Raw genomic sequence first — 20458 nt, forward strand, 5'->3', positions numbered from 1 at the left:
CGAAAGATATCTGCCCCGTGAAAGAGACCACCAATAGTTTCAAATGTGTAAATTGTGGGGGAAATCACAAATCTAATTTCTTTAATTGTCCTGTAAGGTCAAATATTATTGCTTCCAGACAACGTAGGAATTCTAAGCAACCTGTTGTCAATGTGGGTATACAAAAGACTTTCAATACTGCTCAGGCATCACCAGCACTATCATTAGCAGGTGTGTCTGTAGGTAATAATTTAAATTCAGCTAACAAATTTCAGACAAAAAATCCTGTTCAGGCAACACCAGGCTGTTCATATGCCAGTGTCCTTACAGGTAATATTTCAAATTCAAACAGTAACAAACCATTCGTGTTTGGTGCTGAAAAGTCAGCCAGTATTGATTTAGGTAGTCCAACTCCCGAAAAGATTGAATACCTACAACAATCCATGCTGCAGCTAATGTCCGTTTTGTTGAACTGTAACTCGATGTACGAGGCTGTTCAAGAAGGTATAAAATTTACAACTAATATTGTTATGAAATTGAAATTCAGCAATGATTTTAAATAATGCTGTAAATTTTCTAAATTGGAATGCTCGTTCTTTAAAAGCGAAAGAGGATGAATTTTGCAATTTTTTAACAGTCCACGATGTGCATATTGCAGTTGTGACTGAAACGCTTTTAAAGCCAAATATTAAACTAAAAAAGAACCCAAATATAGGTTCATAGGTTTGATAGAATTGATGTTGCCGGTGGTGGAGTTGCAATAGTTATCCACCGTCGAATAAAACATCGTGTTTTACCCCATCTTGAAACCAAAGTTATCGAGAGTTTGGGAATTGAAATTGAAACAAGTATTGGCCTTTTATTTATAGCCGCAATGTATTTGCCTTTTCAATGCACTGGTGAGCGAAAAAATTATTTCAAGGGAGATTTGCAAAAACTCACAAGAAATAAATCTAAATTTTTAATCATCGGTGATTTTAATGCGAAACATCGATCTTGGAATAATGCTCAAAGCAATTCCAATGGAAAAATATTGTTAAGTGATTGCTCGGCTGGATTTTATTCAGTTTTATTTCCAAATGGTCCTACATGTTATTCTTCTATTAGGAATCCATCTACAATTGATTTGGTACTAACAAATCAAAGCCATTCATGCAGTGATTTATTAACTCATGCTGACTTTGATTCTGATCATCTACCCATAACATTTTCTATTTCCCATGAAACTATTTTAAATCCCACTAGATCTGTGTTAAATTATCACAAGACTAATTGGGATAGATATCGTTCTACGATCGAGGAAAATTTGAATGATGATATTATTTTACAAAATAGTGGTGACATTGACAGAGCATTAGAAAATTTTAGCAGCTTAATACTCAATGCCCGGAATTTATCAGTTTCTAAGGCAAGAGTGAAATTTAATGCACCAATTATTGACAGTGAACTTCAACTTCTTATACGTTTGAAGAACATACGGAGACGTCAATACCAAAGATCTCGTGATCCTGCTTTGAAAATTATTTTTCAAGAATTACAAAAGGAAATTAAACATAGATTCACTCTCTTGCGAAATGAGAATTTCATGAGAGAAGTTGAACAACTAAAACCTTATTCAAAACCTTTCTGGAAGCTTTCGAAGGTTCTTAAGAAACCGTCGAAGCCCATTCCAGTCCTTAAAGATGGTGATTGCATTTTTCTAACGAATCAACAAAAATCTCAAAAACTTGCTCAGCAGTTTGAGAGTGTTCATAACTCCAATTTGAACTTAGTAAGACATCGAGGAAACCGGGAAAAGCGGGAAAAAACCGGGAATTTGAAATTGGAAATCTGCTGGCCACCCTGCATTCCCAATAAAATATTGCTAGTTCTGAAAATTATGGTGTCAAATAAGTTATTGTTTTTTAATGTTTTTGCAAATTATACTTTGACGTAACGGATATTCTACCCCCGGTAGACTCGACATTGAGGAAATGTCGAATTTTAAATAAAGTTTTCGACATCCCTAGTTGTGATGGAGATTTTGTTTGTCTCCATATATAGCTGTTATTCGCCTTAATAGGGCAATATTTCCCAAATATGGTCACTGCATCCTGAAGGCGCTGCCTCATATTACACAAAGATCTCAAAGATCAACCTAAAGATATGACGATCGGCGATCTCCTTTTGAGTAAGTTTTCCAGCACTTACAATAGTGTTGAACTCACTGCGAATCCGGAAGAATACGGAAATGTTCAATATTGCAGCTATACCAAAACAATTTCTAACCGGGAAAAGCGGGAAAAAACCGGGAATTTGAAATTGGAAATCTGCTGGCCACCCTGCATTCCCAATAAAATATTGCTAGTTCTGAAAATTATGGTGTCAAATAAGTTATTGTTTTTAGTTTATTGCAAATTATACTTTGACGTAACGGATATTCTACCCCCGGTAGACTCGACATCGAGGAAATGTCGAATTTTAAATAAAGTTTTCGACATCCCTCGTTGTGATGGAGATTTTGTTTGTCTCCATATATAGCTGTTATTCGCCTTAATAGGGCAATATTTCCCAAATATGGCCACTGCATCCTGAAGGCGCTGCCTCATATTACACAAAGATCTCAAAGATCAACTTAAAGATATGACGATCGGCGATCTCCTTGTGAGTAAGTTTTCCAGCACTAACAATAGTGTTGAACTCACTGCGAATCCGGAAGAATACGGAAATGTTCAATATTGCAGCCATACCAGGAAAATATTTATAAATATTTGCTTAGCGTTTTTGCCTTTTCTGGAAGTTTCCCTGTTTTATAAGGACTTCTTTGGATGGTTAAATTTTTTTCCTTAGTAAAAATACTTTTTTTAAATTGATAACTTACTTTGGAAACATTGCCAATAGTCTATAAACCGAATTTAGGGGGAAATTTTGGTCTAGACCTCTGTAGCAATATTTCAGAGAAAAACTTTCTTCTACAAAGTTGTTACAAACGATAAAGCGGTTATAGGAAAAATATCAAAAATTAAGATACCTCATATTTTCGATGAAATCAAGTATTTAACTTTTTTATCTTTGTAGATAGACGAAAAAGTTGTTTTAGCTCCGTTAATTTTAAATAACTTAGTAAAAAGAAGTTTTTTCCTATCTTTGAAAAAAAACGATTTCTATTTGAAAAACATATATTTCATTTAAATTTTTTATTGCAATCCTCATTTTAAAATTGTCTTTCAACGACTTTAAGGGCGTTTCAAGAGGAACAATTTGCAATGCTAACACTGTGGGTACCACAATCATACTTAAAGTTAATAATGTTCTTCATAAAAAATATCTCTTGGTCTCAATTTGAAGGGCACATTTGACTCTATATATGGAGAAATTTTAAAAATATGTGATGGATCACGATAAGTTTCGAATTTTGCCGCATAGGCGTCAGCGGGCGTAGTTGCTCAACTACCAGTTGGGCATTGTAGCACAGTTGCCATACAAGCGGGTATCGATCCACCATACTCAGTTTAGGAACGGTAGTAATAAACTAGCCTTCAAAGAAGTGACAGCCTTCTCTTAATTAATCTCGGATTTCGGTAAAGCTGCGGTCACTTCCATCGGTCACAACAATATGTTATTTCAGCAAACTCAATTCAAAACATGACAACAATTCCAATAATTTAACACATACGTGCCTTAAAGCGTTAAAAGTTTCACGGTTTCGATCGATGAAAAAATGCCAAATGTCTTAGTAATGCATGAAACGTCGAGATCGGGTGTAAACCTCTAAATTTTTTATTGGAAAATTCGACTGTTTGGAACTGAAAATCTTCGAGCTTGGAGCCAATGAATTATAAGGAAAAATTTGACCTTAGAATTTCGCTTAGAAGTAGGGCTCAAAAGTTTTGACCTTACCCATGCGATATTTCAGCTCAATAGGACTTCGGGAACACGTGCCTTATATTCGAAAAATCGATTTTCATCGTCACCCTAGTATATTAGCTAAAACAGAAATGGGCCACTTTAAAAGCTTGGTTTATCTTTCGTAACTTTAATTTATGAAATCAATGAGATAAACAGTAGACAAGAAGGTTATTCGATGAGATACGACTACTAACTAACAAGGGTAGCAAATTTGGAACAAAGTAATTACATATATTGGCGAAAACTGACAGAATACTTCATATCGACAATTGATCGATAAAGCCATACCTAATAAATAGCTTTTAATAAGCATCATTTCCATAAATTGGCTGATTGGAATCTGTCATAATAGTAATTACCACTGAACAAGCAAGTGAGTTTTATAGTTAGTCAGTCAGTTTCCTCACCTACATCTAAAATTATAAGCACGAGTCATCTACATCATAACGCTTCAGACCAAGTGAACCGTATTGATAGTATCTACTCGCCTTCTTGTTCATTGAAATACATGCACACACTTTACTACTTCACATAAGCCATTTACCTGCCATGTGGCCACTCGCTGTTCTTACAATCGCACCGTTTGACTTCGCAAAACGTGATCAGCTGATTGCTTACCGTAACAGGTTTACCTTTGCCTATTTGTTGGCCCTTTTACATAGTTGTTTATTCTGTTTTTTTTTGCGAATACTACACAATATTTTTCCGCTGGTCTCAGCAAAACAGTTGGAATCAGTGAGAAGTGATTTATCGCGATTAGTATTTGTCCATCCGGTGTGCAACTCTTGACAAAATGTAGATTACATGCTCGCTATCCTATGTCGGATTCCAGGTTAGACATTCGTCTCCTGAGTCGAATTAATCGCATACTCTGGTCTGTGAAATTGTTCACATTAGACGCAAGATAATTAAAATGATCATCGTAACTTTTCATTTTCTTATCAGTACGAAGTGTAATAACAGCGGCAAGGTATGTAAATCGTTGCTCTTTAACTGTACATATTTTTCGAATAAATCTCTGTGAAACAGGAAAAGAAACACATTTTAATACTTGACCTAACATTTAGCGTATCGTCGTTTCTATTTTATTCATAACTATAAACAAACATTATTTCTCTTTTTGAGGTTTGTTGGAAAGAAAACTAAAAATTCACTTCATAAAAAAAATGTCCATTGTGTCACATGAACTATTTAACAAAATTTTCGCCAAATTAGTAAAGCATAGATATTACATGCAAGGTACCGGAGAAAACTATAACTTGGAGGAGCGCATTCCTTGGATAGTTTTCCTGCGCTTAATTCTGTTACGAAGCGAACAGTACCAGCGTAAATATATATATTCTGATTGCCGGTGTTTAATTTTAATGACAATGCAAACCTTGACACTCTATATCTCTGTATAGAAATGTATGACGACTGTAAGATACGTGTAGGTTTGTGTATTTTGTAGCAGTAACTCGTTACCATTGTGCTGCTGATAGATATACCTACCTAATGTACGAGTTTAATAAATTTAGCCATGCAAACTATCATCTACTGTACTATCACTAATGTACGAGTTTAATAAATTTAGCCATGCAAACTATCATCATTTATGTTCATCTCTTCTGGAAAAGCAATAGATTTCAAAAGTGTATTTTCACCTGGAACATACATTGATAAATCTGTCTAATCGTGAAATCGTAGTATATATATTGGCACGAATCGTAGTACGTACAGCAAAACTATAATGGGTACATATTTTACAAAAACTGAAAAATATTGCTAACCGCTATTCCGAAAAAGAGTTTCATTTGAAGATTGTTTGTGAAACAAAACCGCTACAAAATTTTTCAAGGAAGTTGGTTGAGTCGATTATTGAAAAAATGAAGTATTTCATTTAACTTTTATGTATTTTTATTTCAAGATTCTCTCCGAACATGTTCACAAAATTCATTTTCAAGCATCACAAAATTCATTTTTGGTCATTTTTTGAGAATTAAATGATGTTCACAATGTGCTCCTTGGAAGTAAAATTCTTAGAATAAAATAGGGGCCATCCACATTCCACGTGGACACCTTTGGGGGGGATGTGTAATGTTCACGGTCCATACAAAATTTTTAGAATTTATGTGGGCAGTTGTTCACGGAGGGGGGGGGGGGTGGTTCAAAATCGTTAGAAATCTGTCCACGTGCAATGTGGATGACCCCTTAGCCATAAGTATTTAACTTGATCGGACTCAGATCGCACCTTTCATCTTAACAATGTTATTATTGGTGGGTGTGAGAAATGAAACCCTTGGTTTATGAGGACAAATAATTGTGTTTTTTCTGCATTAAAAGAAGTATTCCATTTCTGCCATTATGATGAAAACAGTAGCCGACAGCATACGACACGAAGACTTTTTCCTTTTACAGTATGGTCACAAAACAGAGATTTCTCACATCCTAGTGGTAAATCAGGAAGATCAGAAGTAAAAATATTATGTAAGTTTGAGACCAAGATACCTCCTTGAGAAACATCAGCTTTAACAGGTAATCTATCAGATTTACCGTCAAAGTAGTTTACCTGAAGAGATCGGCATCTAATTAATGCTTCGATGTCCGTTGGATTACCTTTGCAGAATACACGTTGTCAACTGTGTCCTCATGTAACTGGAAAGCTTTGAAACATTTGTCGATTTCACTGTTATGGACTTTGGTTTTTAATTATTCGTGATTTTTATAAAGTTCTGTGTCATTAAGCGAAAATCATCGATTTATGAAGCTACAAAAGTTACGAGTATTTTTTACAGTTTGCCTTTCTTGTTGCGTATGATCGCCAGTAAACTATTGCAGTAATTCAACCTTTCCAAATTTTACGGAAGCTGGTCTGCTCTAGATTTATTATTAATGAATATCACCCCTCATTAACGTACACGTAAAATGTAAAAGCTTAGTAACCAAAACTTAGGGGCGTCGCGTGACTGATTTCGTCACATGCGCACCAAACATTATCTCTCAGATGGTCTCGAGGTACGATGCTGGCCTAACAAGCCAATCGTCGTAGGTTCGAGTCTCCGCTCGGGAGAGACTGTTAGTGTCAGTAGGAAGGTAGCGCTAGCCCCGCAATTGTCCTCAGGGTGGCGACTACCGGGAAAAACCGGGAGAATCAGGGAATATCAGGGATTTAATTTTTCGATCAGGGAAATCAGGGATTATCAGGGAATTTAAGAAGTCATCAGGGAAAATTTTAGAGGCTTGGGATTTTTTTACGGAGTTAGTTCTGAATTCGATTTATTAACAAGTTATTAAGTAGTGCGCGCATTCTATGTTAATTACTACGCTTTTTTGTAAAAACTAGTGGTTAGACGAGATTTTTTTCTCCGGTTTCTTGCAATTGCTTCCGAACTATTGACGCACCGTCTAACATCGTCTGAGCAAGCTTTACTATCGCTATTGTCATATTCCAGTAATCAAAAATGGTGATTACTTTTTTGCAATCAATTACAAAAGACTCAAAGACTTGCTCAATAGTTTGAGTGTGTTCATAACTTGAAATATAGTGAGTCCAATTAAAGACGAAGTCACACGTTAATTTTATCAAATTTCTACCCCGGAATTTTTACCAGCAGAATTAATTGAAACTAACTTAAATGAGATTGAATCTATCATTCAAATTTTCAAAAGTATAAAAGCAGTTAAAGTTCTTGAGAAGCTCTCAGAAACTGTTTTAAAATGATCATTTTGCCATGGAAAATTATGGAAAAATGCCGAAAATACTCAAATTTTAAAACCGGTTAACAAACCAGCTGAGGTTTCAAGTTGTCGACCAATCAATTTATGATCATACGAGCTTATGAATCTGAAGGTTATTCAAGTGGAGCTGTTTTTTTTACATTGAGCATTCGACAGTGTTTAGCATAAAGGTTTGATTGCGAAATTGTTAATTTCAAATTTTCTACTTTTTACAGTCAAGATTTTAAAACAATTATTCAACTGATCCAACCAGAATTCCAAATCTGATTGATTTTCTTGTCAAAGCAGGTGTGTCTCGAAATAGTTAATTGATAACACTGTTCCTGTGAATTTTGGTGCCCCTAGACGTTTCGGAAATGCCTCAAGTCTTCAGAAACTTCAATAAAATTTTCCCGTTAAACGGAAAAACGACGAACCCGGTGAGCACTTTTGAAGCACTTCTGCATTTACCACGGTCACCAAAATGAACAGGTTAAAAAGCTATAATATTTCTAGGGCACTTATTTGAGCTTAAGGACAACTTTTTTTCACTTTTGTCGTCCAGTGTAATTTTTATTTTCAATTTTATTAAACTGGACGTGTTTCTTAACAAAAAATATTTTTGTTCAAGATTCAAGTTAGCAAAAGCGAAGCTGAACTGTTTCAATTACTGGTGGGAATTTTAGCAGGAATCAATTCAAGTCTGATCCTTTTTAGTAGATTTAGGTGGAAAAACCTATGATAGTCGTTACTTAAATCAGTTTTAAGTAACTTTGAATAGTCAGGGAAAAAAATTAGGAATATCAGGGAAAATCAGGGAATATCAGGGAATTTATTTTTGGAAATTGAGCCGCCACCCTGGTCCTGGTCCTGATCGCCGACTGTTTGGCTGCGAAGTCTGTGTATAAATAACCAGAAGGTCAAGTTCCGTATCGGAATGTAGCACCAAGGCTTTGCTTTGCTTTGCACCAAACATTTATTCAAGTTCTTTTTTCTTAAATGAAATAAGAAAATCAAACCAAAATGCTTGATGCTTTAAATTGAAGGGTTTCGCTAGCATGCTTACTTGTTTTTATAGGTTACAATATTTCGATAATTGCATGTGCTCGGATATTTGGGCATAGGGTACCTGTGCAGTGTACATATTGGACCCGACGCCACTACCAAAACTTTAACCGAAAATTCCAATTTCCGCGAAGATCTAGAATCAAGAAATATTTTTGAAGTAGTCAGACTTAATTGTTTAAACAGTTGTAATTTTTTACTTTTATTTCTAAAGCCCTATTTAGAGTTCCAAGCGAAGTGAAAATCTCATACAAAATGTTCATTTTTTCACGCCCGTGAAAAATGTAACCTGCAAAAATTTCACTTCGCTTGGAACTGTAAACAAATTTGATTCAGCGAAATCGAAGGTTGTGGATCTCATCTTTTTCACTTGGGTTTACTTTTTTCACGCATGCAAACGCTAGTGAAAAAAGCAGCATCAAGCGAAAACTTGATTTGAAGTGCGTTTATATTCTGTCAGTTGCAACCAATTTTCACTTCACGCGGAGTGTAAATTCGTGAATTTCGCTGCACTTAAACTGTGAACTGACGGCTGGTGAAATACCTGCGTGATGCACGAAAGGGTTTTCACGTCAGTTTCGCTAGCGAAAATTTACGCTTTTTCACTTGTCAAATTTTTCACTTCGCTTGGAACTGTAAACTATGCTTAATTAAAAAATAAAACACACAAATATAAATTATCAAAATCAACCAAATAGATATTAAACTGCTCTGATAGGTTGATTGTATGGAAAACTCCGGTGATTTTTACTTATTTGAGCAAAATCAAATAAAAAGTTTCTACCCTTTTTTTCGTGAAAGTTTTTTTCACGTTGTCAATAATGGCAAAACAACCAACTTGTAAGTACGATTTTACTTTATTCCACAGGAGCTCTTCTACAAAATAATTCACGGAAATGGTTGAAGATAAAAATAAATTTAATAATTATTGTGAAGAGCGTTTTACTTGCTACGCTTAGCTGATGACATATGTGATTATTGATCTGGAAACCGGGTTCCGCATACATGTTCAGGTGTTCAAGAGCATGCATTTCATTTAATTTTTTATTATCACTTGTCTTATTATTTTTTCCTCCTACAGGTTTAGCTGAATTCTATAACCATCTCTACGAACATTAGGTTTCGATGTGTACCGAAAATTTACCGCCTGGATGACGCGAGTATTCTAAACAACAGCCGTCCTCCAGTTGGTTCAGTATCGTGACAAACCATTGCTGTCAGCCTGTGACGACTGTTTCTTTTTTTCACTAACAAGGGTGCACCAAGTGGCTAGTGCTTATACCGATCGAAATTCGTTGTTAGTCTATCAGCTGATCAGAGTTCAACTCTCCGTTATGATCAAGTAAAGTTGACTGATCAATTGTGATATTAGGGTCGAGAAACTGCAGAGTACAAATTAATTAACCTTAATTAATCGTAACTTTCAAACGTGCTGTAAGCATCTCATTGCCTTGTTCGAAATAAAAAGATAGGAGAGCACATTATCAATTATTTAATATCAATTCAATGGATACTGCAAAGAGGTTAGTTGTAGTTGAAGATCAAGAACAGTTGCAGCGAGCAAAATATAAAGATGATGGTAAGAAAAAAGTGAAGAAAAAAGTCGATTTCACTGGCAGTGCAGTTCAGGACGAAGTCGTCTCAGACATGGCTGTAAAAAATGCTTCCACCGATGCTAAAAATTCAATGACAGATGATGATTTTGAGAATATTATCGCACAAACTATGCAGGACCTGGATACTATAAAATCGGATTCTGACAGTGATTTCGGAGATGATCATGGTCTCCCGATAAAAAAAACCATCAACCAATCAAAATCAGCCCGAAAAAAGAACATTGGTTCTTCAAGTGATAGTAGTGTAAGCGATGTCGAAGAAGATGTATATTCTTGGATCGAAAATTGTCCAAAATCTCCCAAAAGTCCCAAACGGACAGAGCTCCTTCCGTATACAGCTGCCCATTCACTTCTGCTACGATTCGGCGAAAGGCGGAGGTTATCAGAATGCTTAGAGGAAGATGAGGAAGAAGACAAACCTAACGGCACAAAAGATATTAGTGCAAACCGCAAAATTCATCTTGAATCTAGAGACAATCTTGCAAAGCAATCTCCCGGAAATTGCGATTCTAATGCAGTTCGTAAATCAAGATTCATGGTAACTAAAGCTAGTGAGCTCCCTCAGTTGCGGCCAGAATCACTTAATCTGAGACCTTTGACGGCTGCGCAAAACTCGCAAACTATTCATTTTCCCTGCAGTCAGTTGACTTCCTCCTCGAATCGATTGTCTCTAAAAAGCATCTTTCCTCCCGAATCTCCATTTCCGCATCTAGACAAACGTTTTTTCGACACATCGCTGGTCGAAATTCGACCAATCACTTCCAGTATTACAAGCGTGGCCAGTGCTGGCCTTTCCAGAGAAAACGTCTCCGCCAATTCTACTACCGGCGGTACTTCTAAAAATATTCCATTTGAACTGGATGAAGTGTGGGTCAAACGAACAGATGTAGAGCCAACACCAAAGAAATCATCGGCGTCCACAGGTATTTCGACAGTGAGCGCTAAATCTGCAACATTGCCATCGACTTTAAAATCGACGATGCCACCTTCACTGACGAAAGGGAATAAAAGCACCGGCAGTACCAGTAGCGTAAGTTAGAAGACAATTATTGCAAATTAACATACATCGGGCATCGCGTATGGGTCTTTGTTATGGGCAGTGTATCTCTCGTTTCAATCGAAACAGTAGTGCTTCGTTAATTGGTGTTAATAGGAGTTCAGAAGGCCCGTTTCTGGTTCCATCCACCAGTAACAACTATCTGAAGAATTTTATTAGCTATAATACAAAAACGTTTGTAATTATATTAATTGGGTGTAGATGTCCTTGTAAACTTTATAGATATATAACCTTTAAAATTTTAAAAAGTTCAATACATAACTTCAAACAACACTAACTAGTTGTGGTTCGTTGCAGAAAAGTGTTTAAGTGCATACTACAATGATATACGACAAAATATAATTTTTCTTCGCACAAGATTGAAAATACCCTTAAAAAATTTTCGTTCCACTATTTTCAAAGATTTTTTTGAATCATTTAAATTAAAAATTATTGTTTAGCGAAAAGTGAAAACAAAAATGAACTATATCAACAATAAACTATATAATTGTAATTTTTCACAAAACCCAGATTTAGGATACAGAAACTATAATAATAACTCATAATCAGTGTAATATAAGGTGTTTTGTAACAATATTTACATTGCTCACTTAAAACAATTGGAATAATATCATATACATATGCAGACATTCAATATTTATTATCAAAGTATGTCGAGGAGTATAGCTATTTTCCAATATGAAGGTGTACCACACACGTTTTTTACTGTTTTCTTCGGTTCAGCTATAAAACTTCATACTTAGTGTGAATGTTTCACACTGCTAAATGTTGCATCGGTTTATAAAAGTTCATTTTTTTCATAAATTGCAATAATAGTATCTAAAACATGTCACACATACTTGCACAAACATACCTAAAGCTTTGTTTTGCTGCAATTTACAATGTTCTATGTCCTATCCTCTGGTAATTTTATAGTTTTACAAAACATTGTGTAAATAGTTGATATTTACGAAAATCACTACTGTATCATGGCAGAACTCGAACGGAACCATCTTTTTATTGTTTTGTGTACCGACATATTAAATTAAACCGTTTGCATGTCTAAGATAAAACGTGTTGCGTTGCCGTTAGTTACTAATGTCTAAGGACATATTGCAATAATCAATCTGTGCATATTTATAGCGATTTATTTTTTGTTTGTTTTAGGATTCAACCGATGGCGGTTCACAATTCCAGAGACCCTCAACTGCACCTGCTGCAACAGATTCAGCTCGGTCTTCTAAGCGACAGAAAAAGAGTGAAAGAGAAGCCAAAAAGCAGGAAAAGGAACAGAAGAAAATTGAACGGGAAACTGCTCGACGTTTAGAGCGGGAGGCAGCTAAGTTGGAAAAACTTCATCGTAAACATGAAAGCATATCCCGTAGCACGGAGCGTGTCAGTGGAGGTCGCTCTGGGTCTCTTGAAAGGCGGAAAAGTGGCGATGAAGGCCCAGTACTGAATCAGTCAACAGTGCACGGTATGCTCTGCAAACTTGTAACTATTTCCAAGCAATTTATTATTTTTTGTAATTGTAGGTATTGCCAGTCCCAATCGACGTCCGACAATTTTCGACGTGTTTCGCACGCGGAAAGGGTCAGATTCAAAGAAGAAGAAAGATGATTCAAGTAAATCAGGCTCCGATAGAGACAGTACCAATGGAAGTGGCACTCTTGGCGGTTCCGGAGGTCTCATGAACAGTATGAAAGCGGCTTTGCATGTTGGTGGTCGACACAGCCATCACACGGGTACAAGTGCACAACCAACTAACGTGACAACAAAAGTACGTGATGGATCGGCTCATCCGCATGCGGGTAGTGACGCGCAGGTATGCTCATATCATTCACTTCTTGTAAATTATTGTGAACTCACGTAAAATGCATAAACCGTTTGCAATAATGTCGAGTTCGTTTTTGCGACGCTAACGCCAATTCTGCAGTTAAAAAACAGGCAAACGAAGCTGTCATTTTTGCGTTTCTCCTGGAAAGGTGCTATACCGTTTCTCCTGGAAAGGTGCTAGGATCTTCTGGGACAACAAGACCTTTCATTTGCAATTAATTTCATGAATATCGGTCCAGCCATCTCTGAGAAAAGTGAGTGAGAATAAAAATCTGCACATACACACACAGAAAATGCTCAGCTCGTCGAGCTGAGTCGAGTGATATATGCCATTCGGCCCTTTGGAGCACTTTTATATCTTCGGTTTTGCAAGTGATTATAGCAATCACTTGCAAAACCGAAGATATAAAAGTGCTCCAAAGGGCCGAATGGCATATATCACTCGACTCAGCTCGACGAGCTGAGCATTTTCTGTGTGTGTATGTGCAGATTTTTATTCTCACTCACTTTTCTCAGAGATGGCTGGACCGATATTCATGAAATTAATTGCAAATGAAAGGTCTTGTTGTCCCAGAAGATCCTATTAAATTTTATTATAATCGGATCTTTGGTTTAGAGGTTATGTATCAAAATGTAAAAATCATGAAACATCATTATCTCTCAAACCACACAACGGATTTGAACAAAATTGGTTTCAAATGAACGGGCTACCTGAAAAACCCTTAACTTTCGAATTTTATTAGGATTGAACTTGTGGTTCAAAAGTTATGAAGAGAAACGTGTTCGAAGACTGTTTAATCTCACTCATGTTTCTCAGAGATGGCTGGACAGATTTTCATGAAATCAGTGTCAAATGGAAGGTCTAGTTGCCCCATAAATCCCTATTGATTTGTTTTGCAATCGGACTATTACTTTGCCTGTTATGTTTAAAAATGTGAAATCCAGCTATGGGAAGGAACATATTCTGAAGACTCACTCACTTTTCTCAGAGATGGCTGACCCGATTTCCACAAAATTAGTGTCAATTAATAAGTCTAGCTGCCTCATAACATCCTATTGAATTTCACTGTAATCGAACTGTAACTTCGTCTGTAATGTACCAAAATGTGAAAATCATGAAACTTCATTATCTCATTAGGGTTAACTGATGAATTATGATTGATTGTTCCCATTTCATTTGATTTTAATCGAACTTAAGCAACCGTTATGTATTAAATTGTTAATAAAACAACGAAAGTCTATTATCTCAAAGATCACATGACTTATTTGAACATAACTAGTGTCATACGAACGAGTCATCTCTCAAACTTACAAATAACAAACTTCATAACAATTTGATATGTGGCTCAAAAATTATGGAAAGAAAAGAAATTCAAAGACTATTTGAAACTATACCTGCTTTGATCGACATATGTGGCCTCAACATAATTTAAATGTGGTGTCGTACTATTTGAACGTTCCTAATTTATTGATTCCTTGCGATGTGTTTAAGGTCTGCAAATGCACGACGAATCGGCCATAGAATATGATCAAAGTCAAATAACAAATCGTTTGAAATGATTGGTTTTATCGAAATGACAACATCCTAGACTTTTGGCTTCTGTACATCATCGCCTTAATTCTAAATATGTTCATATTGGGTGGTATTCGGTCATTTTCAGCAGATTCTCTGGCATCAATCTGACACCGGAAATACCCATATTGGGAGGTATTCAGTTATTTTGATTGTTTTCCAGAAACTGAAAGTGGTCGTCTTTAAATTCAAAATGGTGTCCAGGGTCAATGTTTGGTAGCTATCATCTCGATTACAGAAATATCCATCCTGAGTATTATTCGGTCATTTTCGACTGTTTCCTAGAAGTTGCCATTAAGCAATTCAAAATGGTGCCTGAGGTCAATTGTTGCATCATTCTGGTTCCAGAGATACTCATATTGGATGGTACTTGGTTATTTTAGGCTGTTTCTCACAGACCGGAAGTCGGCGGATCTTGGATTTCAAAATGGTATTTAGGATAATTTCTGTCCTCTGAGCGTCATTCTGGTTGAAGAAACACCCATATCGGGTGTTGCTCGATCATTTTCGGCTGTTTCCCAGGAACCGGAAGTTGCCAAGGGGCCGTTCCTAAACCACGTGGTCATATTTTGATCCCTTTTTATACCCCCCCTACCCCCCCCCCCCCCCCCCCCCGTGGTCTTTCGTGGTCTTTTGGCCAACCACCCCCCCCTTGCGACTTTAACCACGTGGTCTTTTCATTTGTCTAGTGCCAAAAATTCGCGTGAATTTTTTAAATTTTTATTTTTAAACATTCGGTACATTCTATATTTCTAAAATGCAAAAGCTTTTGCCCTTGACTTGGTGGCAACAATAAATTATAAGTCAGAAAAAAAGACCACGTGGTAATTTCGTTAACCCCCCCACCCCCATGCGTGGTCTTTCGTGGTCTTTTGACAAACCCCCCCGTCCCCCTCTTTATGACCACGTGGTTTAGGAACGGTCCCCAACCTAGAATCCAAAATGGGGTCTGTGGTCGATTTCAGCTGCTGTGTATCATTCTAGATCCGGAGATACTCATGTTAGACCATTTCGGCCATTTTTGGCTGTTTTCCAGAAACCAGAAGAAGCCATTCTACAATTCATAATCCAAAAGAAGGAAGGGCGTCAAAACATTATGAACATATTTTTTACCACTAAAAACATTTACCTGCCAAATATGGTTCCATTTAGTTGATTAGTTCTCGAGATGTGCAGAAATTTGTGTTTCATTTGTATGGAACCCCTCCCTTCCAGAAAAGGGAGGGGCGTCCAACTATTATGGACGTATTTGTTACCCCTTAAAATATCCACATGCCAAATTCGGTTTCACTTGCTCGGTTTGTTCTTGAGTTGTGCAGAAATTTATGTTTCATTTGTATGGAACCCCTCCCTTCCAGAAGAAAAGGAGGGGTCTCAAACTATCATAGGAACCTTTATCGGCACCAAAAACCCCTACATCTAAATTTTCACGTCGATTGGTTCGGTAGTTTACGAGCCTATATGGATCAGACAGACAGACCGGACTGCATTTTTATATGTATAGATTACAACAATAATTTTTTAGAACCTAAAGAGTGAATATACATTTATTGAATTGAAGTGTTCATGTTAATCTATTTTTACAAATAATTAGTTTGAATGAGAAAGGCTGGGTCTGACCGTTAGGTGGATTAATTTAGGCTTTTTTGTATGGCATTTGACAACATTTGTATTTGTTGTTGGTGTGTTCTAACTACACTCTGTGCAACAGGGGACAAACAAAGAGTAGTTCTGGTGTAGCCCGGAAGCAAAAAAAACAGCTTCAGTGCAAAGGTATAATTCTGGTGTAGATAATTACTAGAGATGGTCGGATACTTACGTTTATGCTTGATTCGTACTGAATCAAAACATGGGTTTTCTTTAAATTAAATATTTGCGTTTAATGATCTGCAAGATCTATCACAATTGCCACCATATTTGTAGTAACGTATCTATTAAAACCGAGAAATGCCTTTTTCTACTCCTCGCTGTAGGGATGGGCGATACTGACGAAAGTATCGATACTTTGATATCGCGATACTTCAATAAACTTCGATACCAAGTATCGGCTGAAAGATTATCGATTATCGATATTTCGATAGTATCGGTATTAGACCTGCAATTTTTTTTTCTAAAATCATCATTTAGAAAGTATCGATACCGGTACTCATCTCTCGCGGTAAGTATCGATGCCAAAATACTAGATGCCGTGACCCCTAGTAACGATACCGCTGGTATCGATGCTAGTATCGCCCATCCCAACCTCGCTGTACTTTTGGCAGAATACATATAACATCGAGGATACGAAAACGTAAAACCTGATACAAAAACGTCAGTGTCGGTCGGATTGTTTTCATTATTTTGCTGTTTCGGTTGGGGCTTAGCCTTTGCGCTATTAAGTAGACTCAGTAGACTAAGCAAGAAAACAGAAAAGAGCAAAAACAACAGATTTGACTTTCTATGTTGTACTCGATGATAAAACTCATAGCACATTCTCTCGATTGAATAGCTTCATGGTCTTAAGATGTTCTAGGTTCTCCAAGTCATTTTTGAGTTTAGGTCAAATCATCAATAATAATAGTAACGACTGGTACAATATCTGTCGTCTGCTATAATATTTTTTTGATAAAAGTAAATAAATATGGAGAAATAAAATATAATATTTACCTAAAATATTAAAAGAAGTTCTATTTATACTTTCGCGAGGAGCATTAGAAAATATCTGAACTAAGCAGAATTAAAAAGTAGGAGGGTGGTATCCAAGACACGACCGCATGACGTTGGACTACGGTATTTTTATATTTCATTAAAACAAATTGTAGAGGGAATCGTAACTCTAGTATTTTCTGCAATTTTATCTAATAGTGCATTTTCAAACGCTGAGACATTAATAAAGCGTTATGAGTAACAATAATTACTAAAAGAATGGATCTTATATATTAGCACTGTCACTTCACAAAAACCTTAGCTCCAGCCCAGCATATAACTTCATTATTGGCAAGTGACAGGAAAACATATTACTTTTTTAATTATGATTTAGAGCATTTCTCAATTTCTCAATGTTATTTTTCACGATAGATGCAAGTTTGTCTTTTTCTCTGTGTGCGAGAAACAAAAACAAAACCGAGAAACAAAAACTAAAATTAAATGTATGCTCACTGAGAAAACTTTATCGATAATTTATGGTACTCCTTTTACCGATAATTTATGGCACTTAAGGGATTATATACCTTTTTGCTCAAGAAAAAAGAGCAAAGTTTGGAATTTTTGTAAAGCGTGTATCACCTTTTTTATTGCATAAAAGTAGTGATTTGCTAAGAGTCCGCTTATTTAACAACATTAAAACACGTTTGTTCATAAGAAATGCCAATTATTTGGGGAGTAATGGCCGTTTCCCCGAAACGCTTTTTTGGCAGAAGTTTGCGTTGTTTACGATAGCGACGCAGCAGATCAACTGAAATAAAAAAACTCATATTTTTTCATTAGTTTAGAAGTGTGCCGGGGAACGATAGCTTTCATGAGTATTTTGTCTACAGTGCAAACGGAAACGTTTTACCCGAAAAAACTTGTTTTCATCGCTGAAAATTGCATTAAATTTTTTTTGGCAAAATTAAGCTTCGTGTTTCAAAAAACGATCGTTCAACGACCGGGGAATTTAATAACGAACAGTTAGAAAAAAGATGAAGAAAATCGTTTCAGTAGTTTCGCCGCAATCGTAAACACGGCAAAGTCATTTTTTGAGAAACACCATTCCGAGATACACGCGTATAAAGTTTCAAGTTTAGCTTATGCTGCCGTGGCGAGGCGCGCTGCAAATCGCTCTAACTTTCTCCCTTTATGTAAGATCTTTATGAAAATTTTTAAAAATGTTCTCAAGATGTTGTACTTTAATATAATGCAATAAAAAATTTTCGATTTTTTGAAATCTAAAAAGGTATATAACCTCTTAAAAGAACCTGTTTTGATCTAAATCAAATTTCTAGCAAATAAGTATTATTCATTCATCGGTAGTCATTTTTACTTGATGAATAAAAACTGGCTGAAGAAGTTTAAATCGCTGCTGTAAAGTCGAATTTACAACCGTGTTCGTTTAGGCGTTAACATTTAATATTTTTAATGAATGCTAATGAATAAACGAGAAAATACTAAATCTTCGATAAACGCTCGCTATAGCTAACCACACATGTGTTATAGCAATCCATACATACGAACGAATGAGACATTTAATTCGATGGCGTGCGCTTTTATAAGCGGCTAATATTTACCACCACCCGCTTTCTGCTGCTCCAGAAAAAAACCGTCCGCTTTGCCGGTTAATAAACAAATAAGAAATTCAATTCGATGGCATGCATGCGCTTTTATGAGCGACCAATATTTGCCACCACTCGCTTTCTGCTGCTCCAGAGAGAACCGTCCGCGTTACCGGTCAACGCTCGAATGAGAAATTCAATTCGATGGCGTACGTATGATACCGGTAGGGTTTTGGAATTGGAATGGAAAGGTTTCGTCAGTTATTTGGAAAGAGGGAGGAATTCAGAAGAATAGGGAATGGTAAGGATAGTAAAAAAGAATCGAAAACAGAAACTGTCTCGAGACCAAAGTCAGATCGGTTGTATCCGTTAGTGTCGTCTGTGCTTGGAAAGATTGGTAGTGACTGGTTGCTCGGTATGATTTAGACAATCGATGTTATTTAGTGTATCTCCAACAATGGATTGTTTTTGTTGGGTTAGTAAAGAAAGGCTGAAACTCGAAAGGCTGAACAGTATGTACCATATACGAAAGGCTGAATGCACAAAAGGCTGAAACCCCAGAAGGCTGAATGGACGAAAGGTTGAAACATGAAAAGCTGAAACTTTTGTAACAAACTTGAATCATAATCGTTGAAAACTTCGGACACATAAATAGCATATCTTCTTAGGGTGACAGAGTTCAATATTTGAGTATTAATTGGTTTGTGCAATGGAAAATCAATATGCGGCAACACTTGAATCTATACGCCCTTGACTCTTGTACGGGTTTCCTATACGCCCTTGAGTGTGCGCCGGCGACCCGCCGTCGAAGCGTCGACCACTGCGGGGGGCAGCCCCCCCGCAGAAATCACTTCTGTATAGGTTCGTTCGTTTTCCTAGGTCTACTGACTTGTAGGGGTGATCCCCTAGTTTAGTTCGAACGATCGATAGGGAGTAAGGATTCCGATCCGATTCTATCAGATCAGATTGCGTAATAAAGCGTTCTGTTAATTTGCGAACGATTTAGATTAAATCGCTTCTGTAGCGATTTTGTGCTTTTGGCGCTTACGTCAAAATCCTAGCTCACGGCAGCGAAGGCCGCGAGTGTTTTTTTAGAAATGAACTTTGTGAATATTCAGCCTTATGATTTTTCAGCTTTTCGTGATTCAACCTTTCGTGTTTTTCAGCCTACGTAGATTTCTGCTTTTCGTGATTTCAGCCTTTCGTGTTTCAGCCTTTTGAGTTTCAGCCGTTTGAGTTACAGCCTTCCGTAGTAGACCCGTGTTTATTACATAAATTCAACCGTAAAATAATTTCGGTTGATGCCAAAACCTCGATATTCTGAAAAGAAATGACTGATATATAAGCGCTCAAAACATGACCACTCATCCTTGAGTTTCCTTGGTTAAACTACTAGGTTTCCAAATTCAGGCGCCTAACTTCGATATAGACGTTAGTCCAACGCCAAAAGTATCCAATTAGCCAATAACTCAGAGAATCAACTGCGCCTTGAATAAAACAAAAGAAAACATCTTTACTTTGAAAAATATGATACTATGAG

The 20458-nt window shown here is 36.6% G+C and overlaps 1 protein-coding gene across 3 annotated transcripts in view; it reads left to right on the plus strand.

Annotated features, from left to right (window-relative positions):
- LOC129732016 (uncharacterized) overlaps nucleotides 1-20458 on the plus strand; it is a 117563-nt gene that overhangs the window by 34264 nt on the left and 62841 nt on the right. For 2 of the 3 annotated variants that reach the window (XM_055692464.1, XM_055692465.1), the window contains 2 exons: nucleotides 12448-12757; nucleotides 12816-13105. In XM_055692464.1, the coding sequence (XP_055548439.1) occupies nucleotides 12448-12757; nucleotides 12816-13105 (600 nt within the window). Of the gene's footprint in view, nucleotides 1-9709; nucleotides 11275-12447; nucleotides 12758-12815; nucleotides 13106-20458 lie in introns of all 3 variants that reach the window. The other variant, XM_055692463.1, reaches the window with a different exon arrangement.

The sequence above is a fragment of the Wyeomyia smithii genome, chromosome 3 (assembly GCF_029784165.1).
Source record: "Wyeomyia smithii strain HCP4-BCI-WySm-NY-G18 chromosome 3, ASM2978416v1, whole genome shotgun sequence".
NCBI lineage: Eukaryota > Metazoa > Arthropoda > Insecta > Diptera > Culicidae > Wyeomyia > Wyeomyia smithii.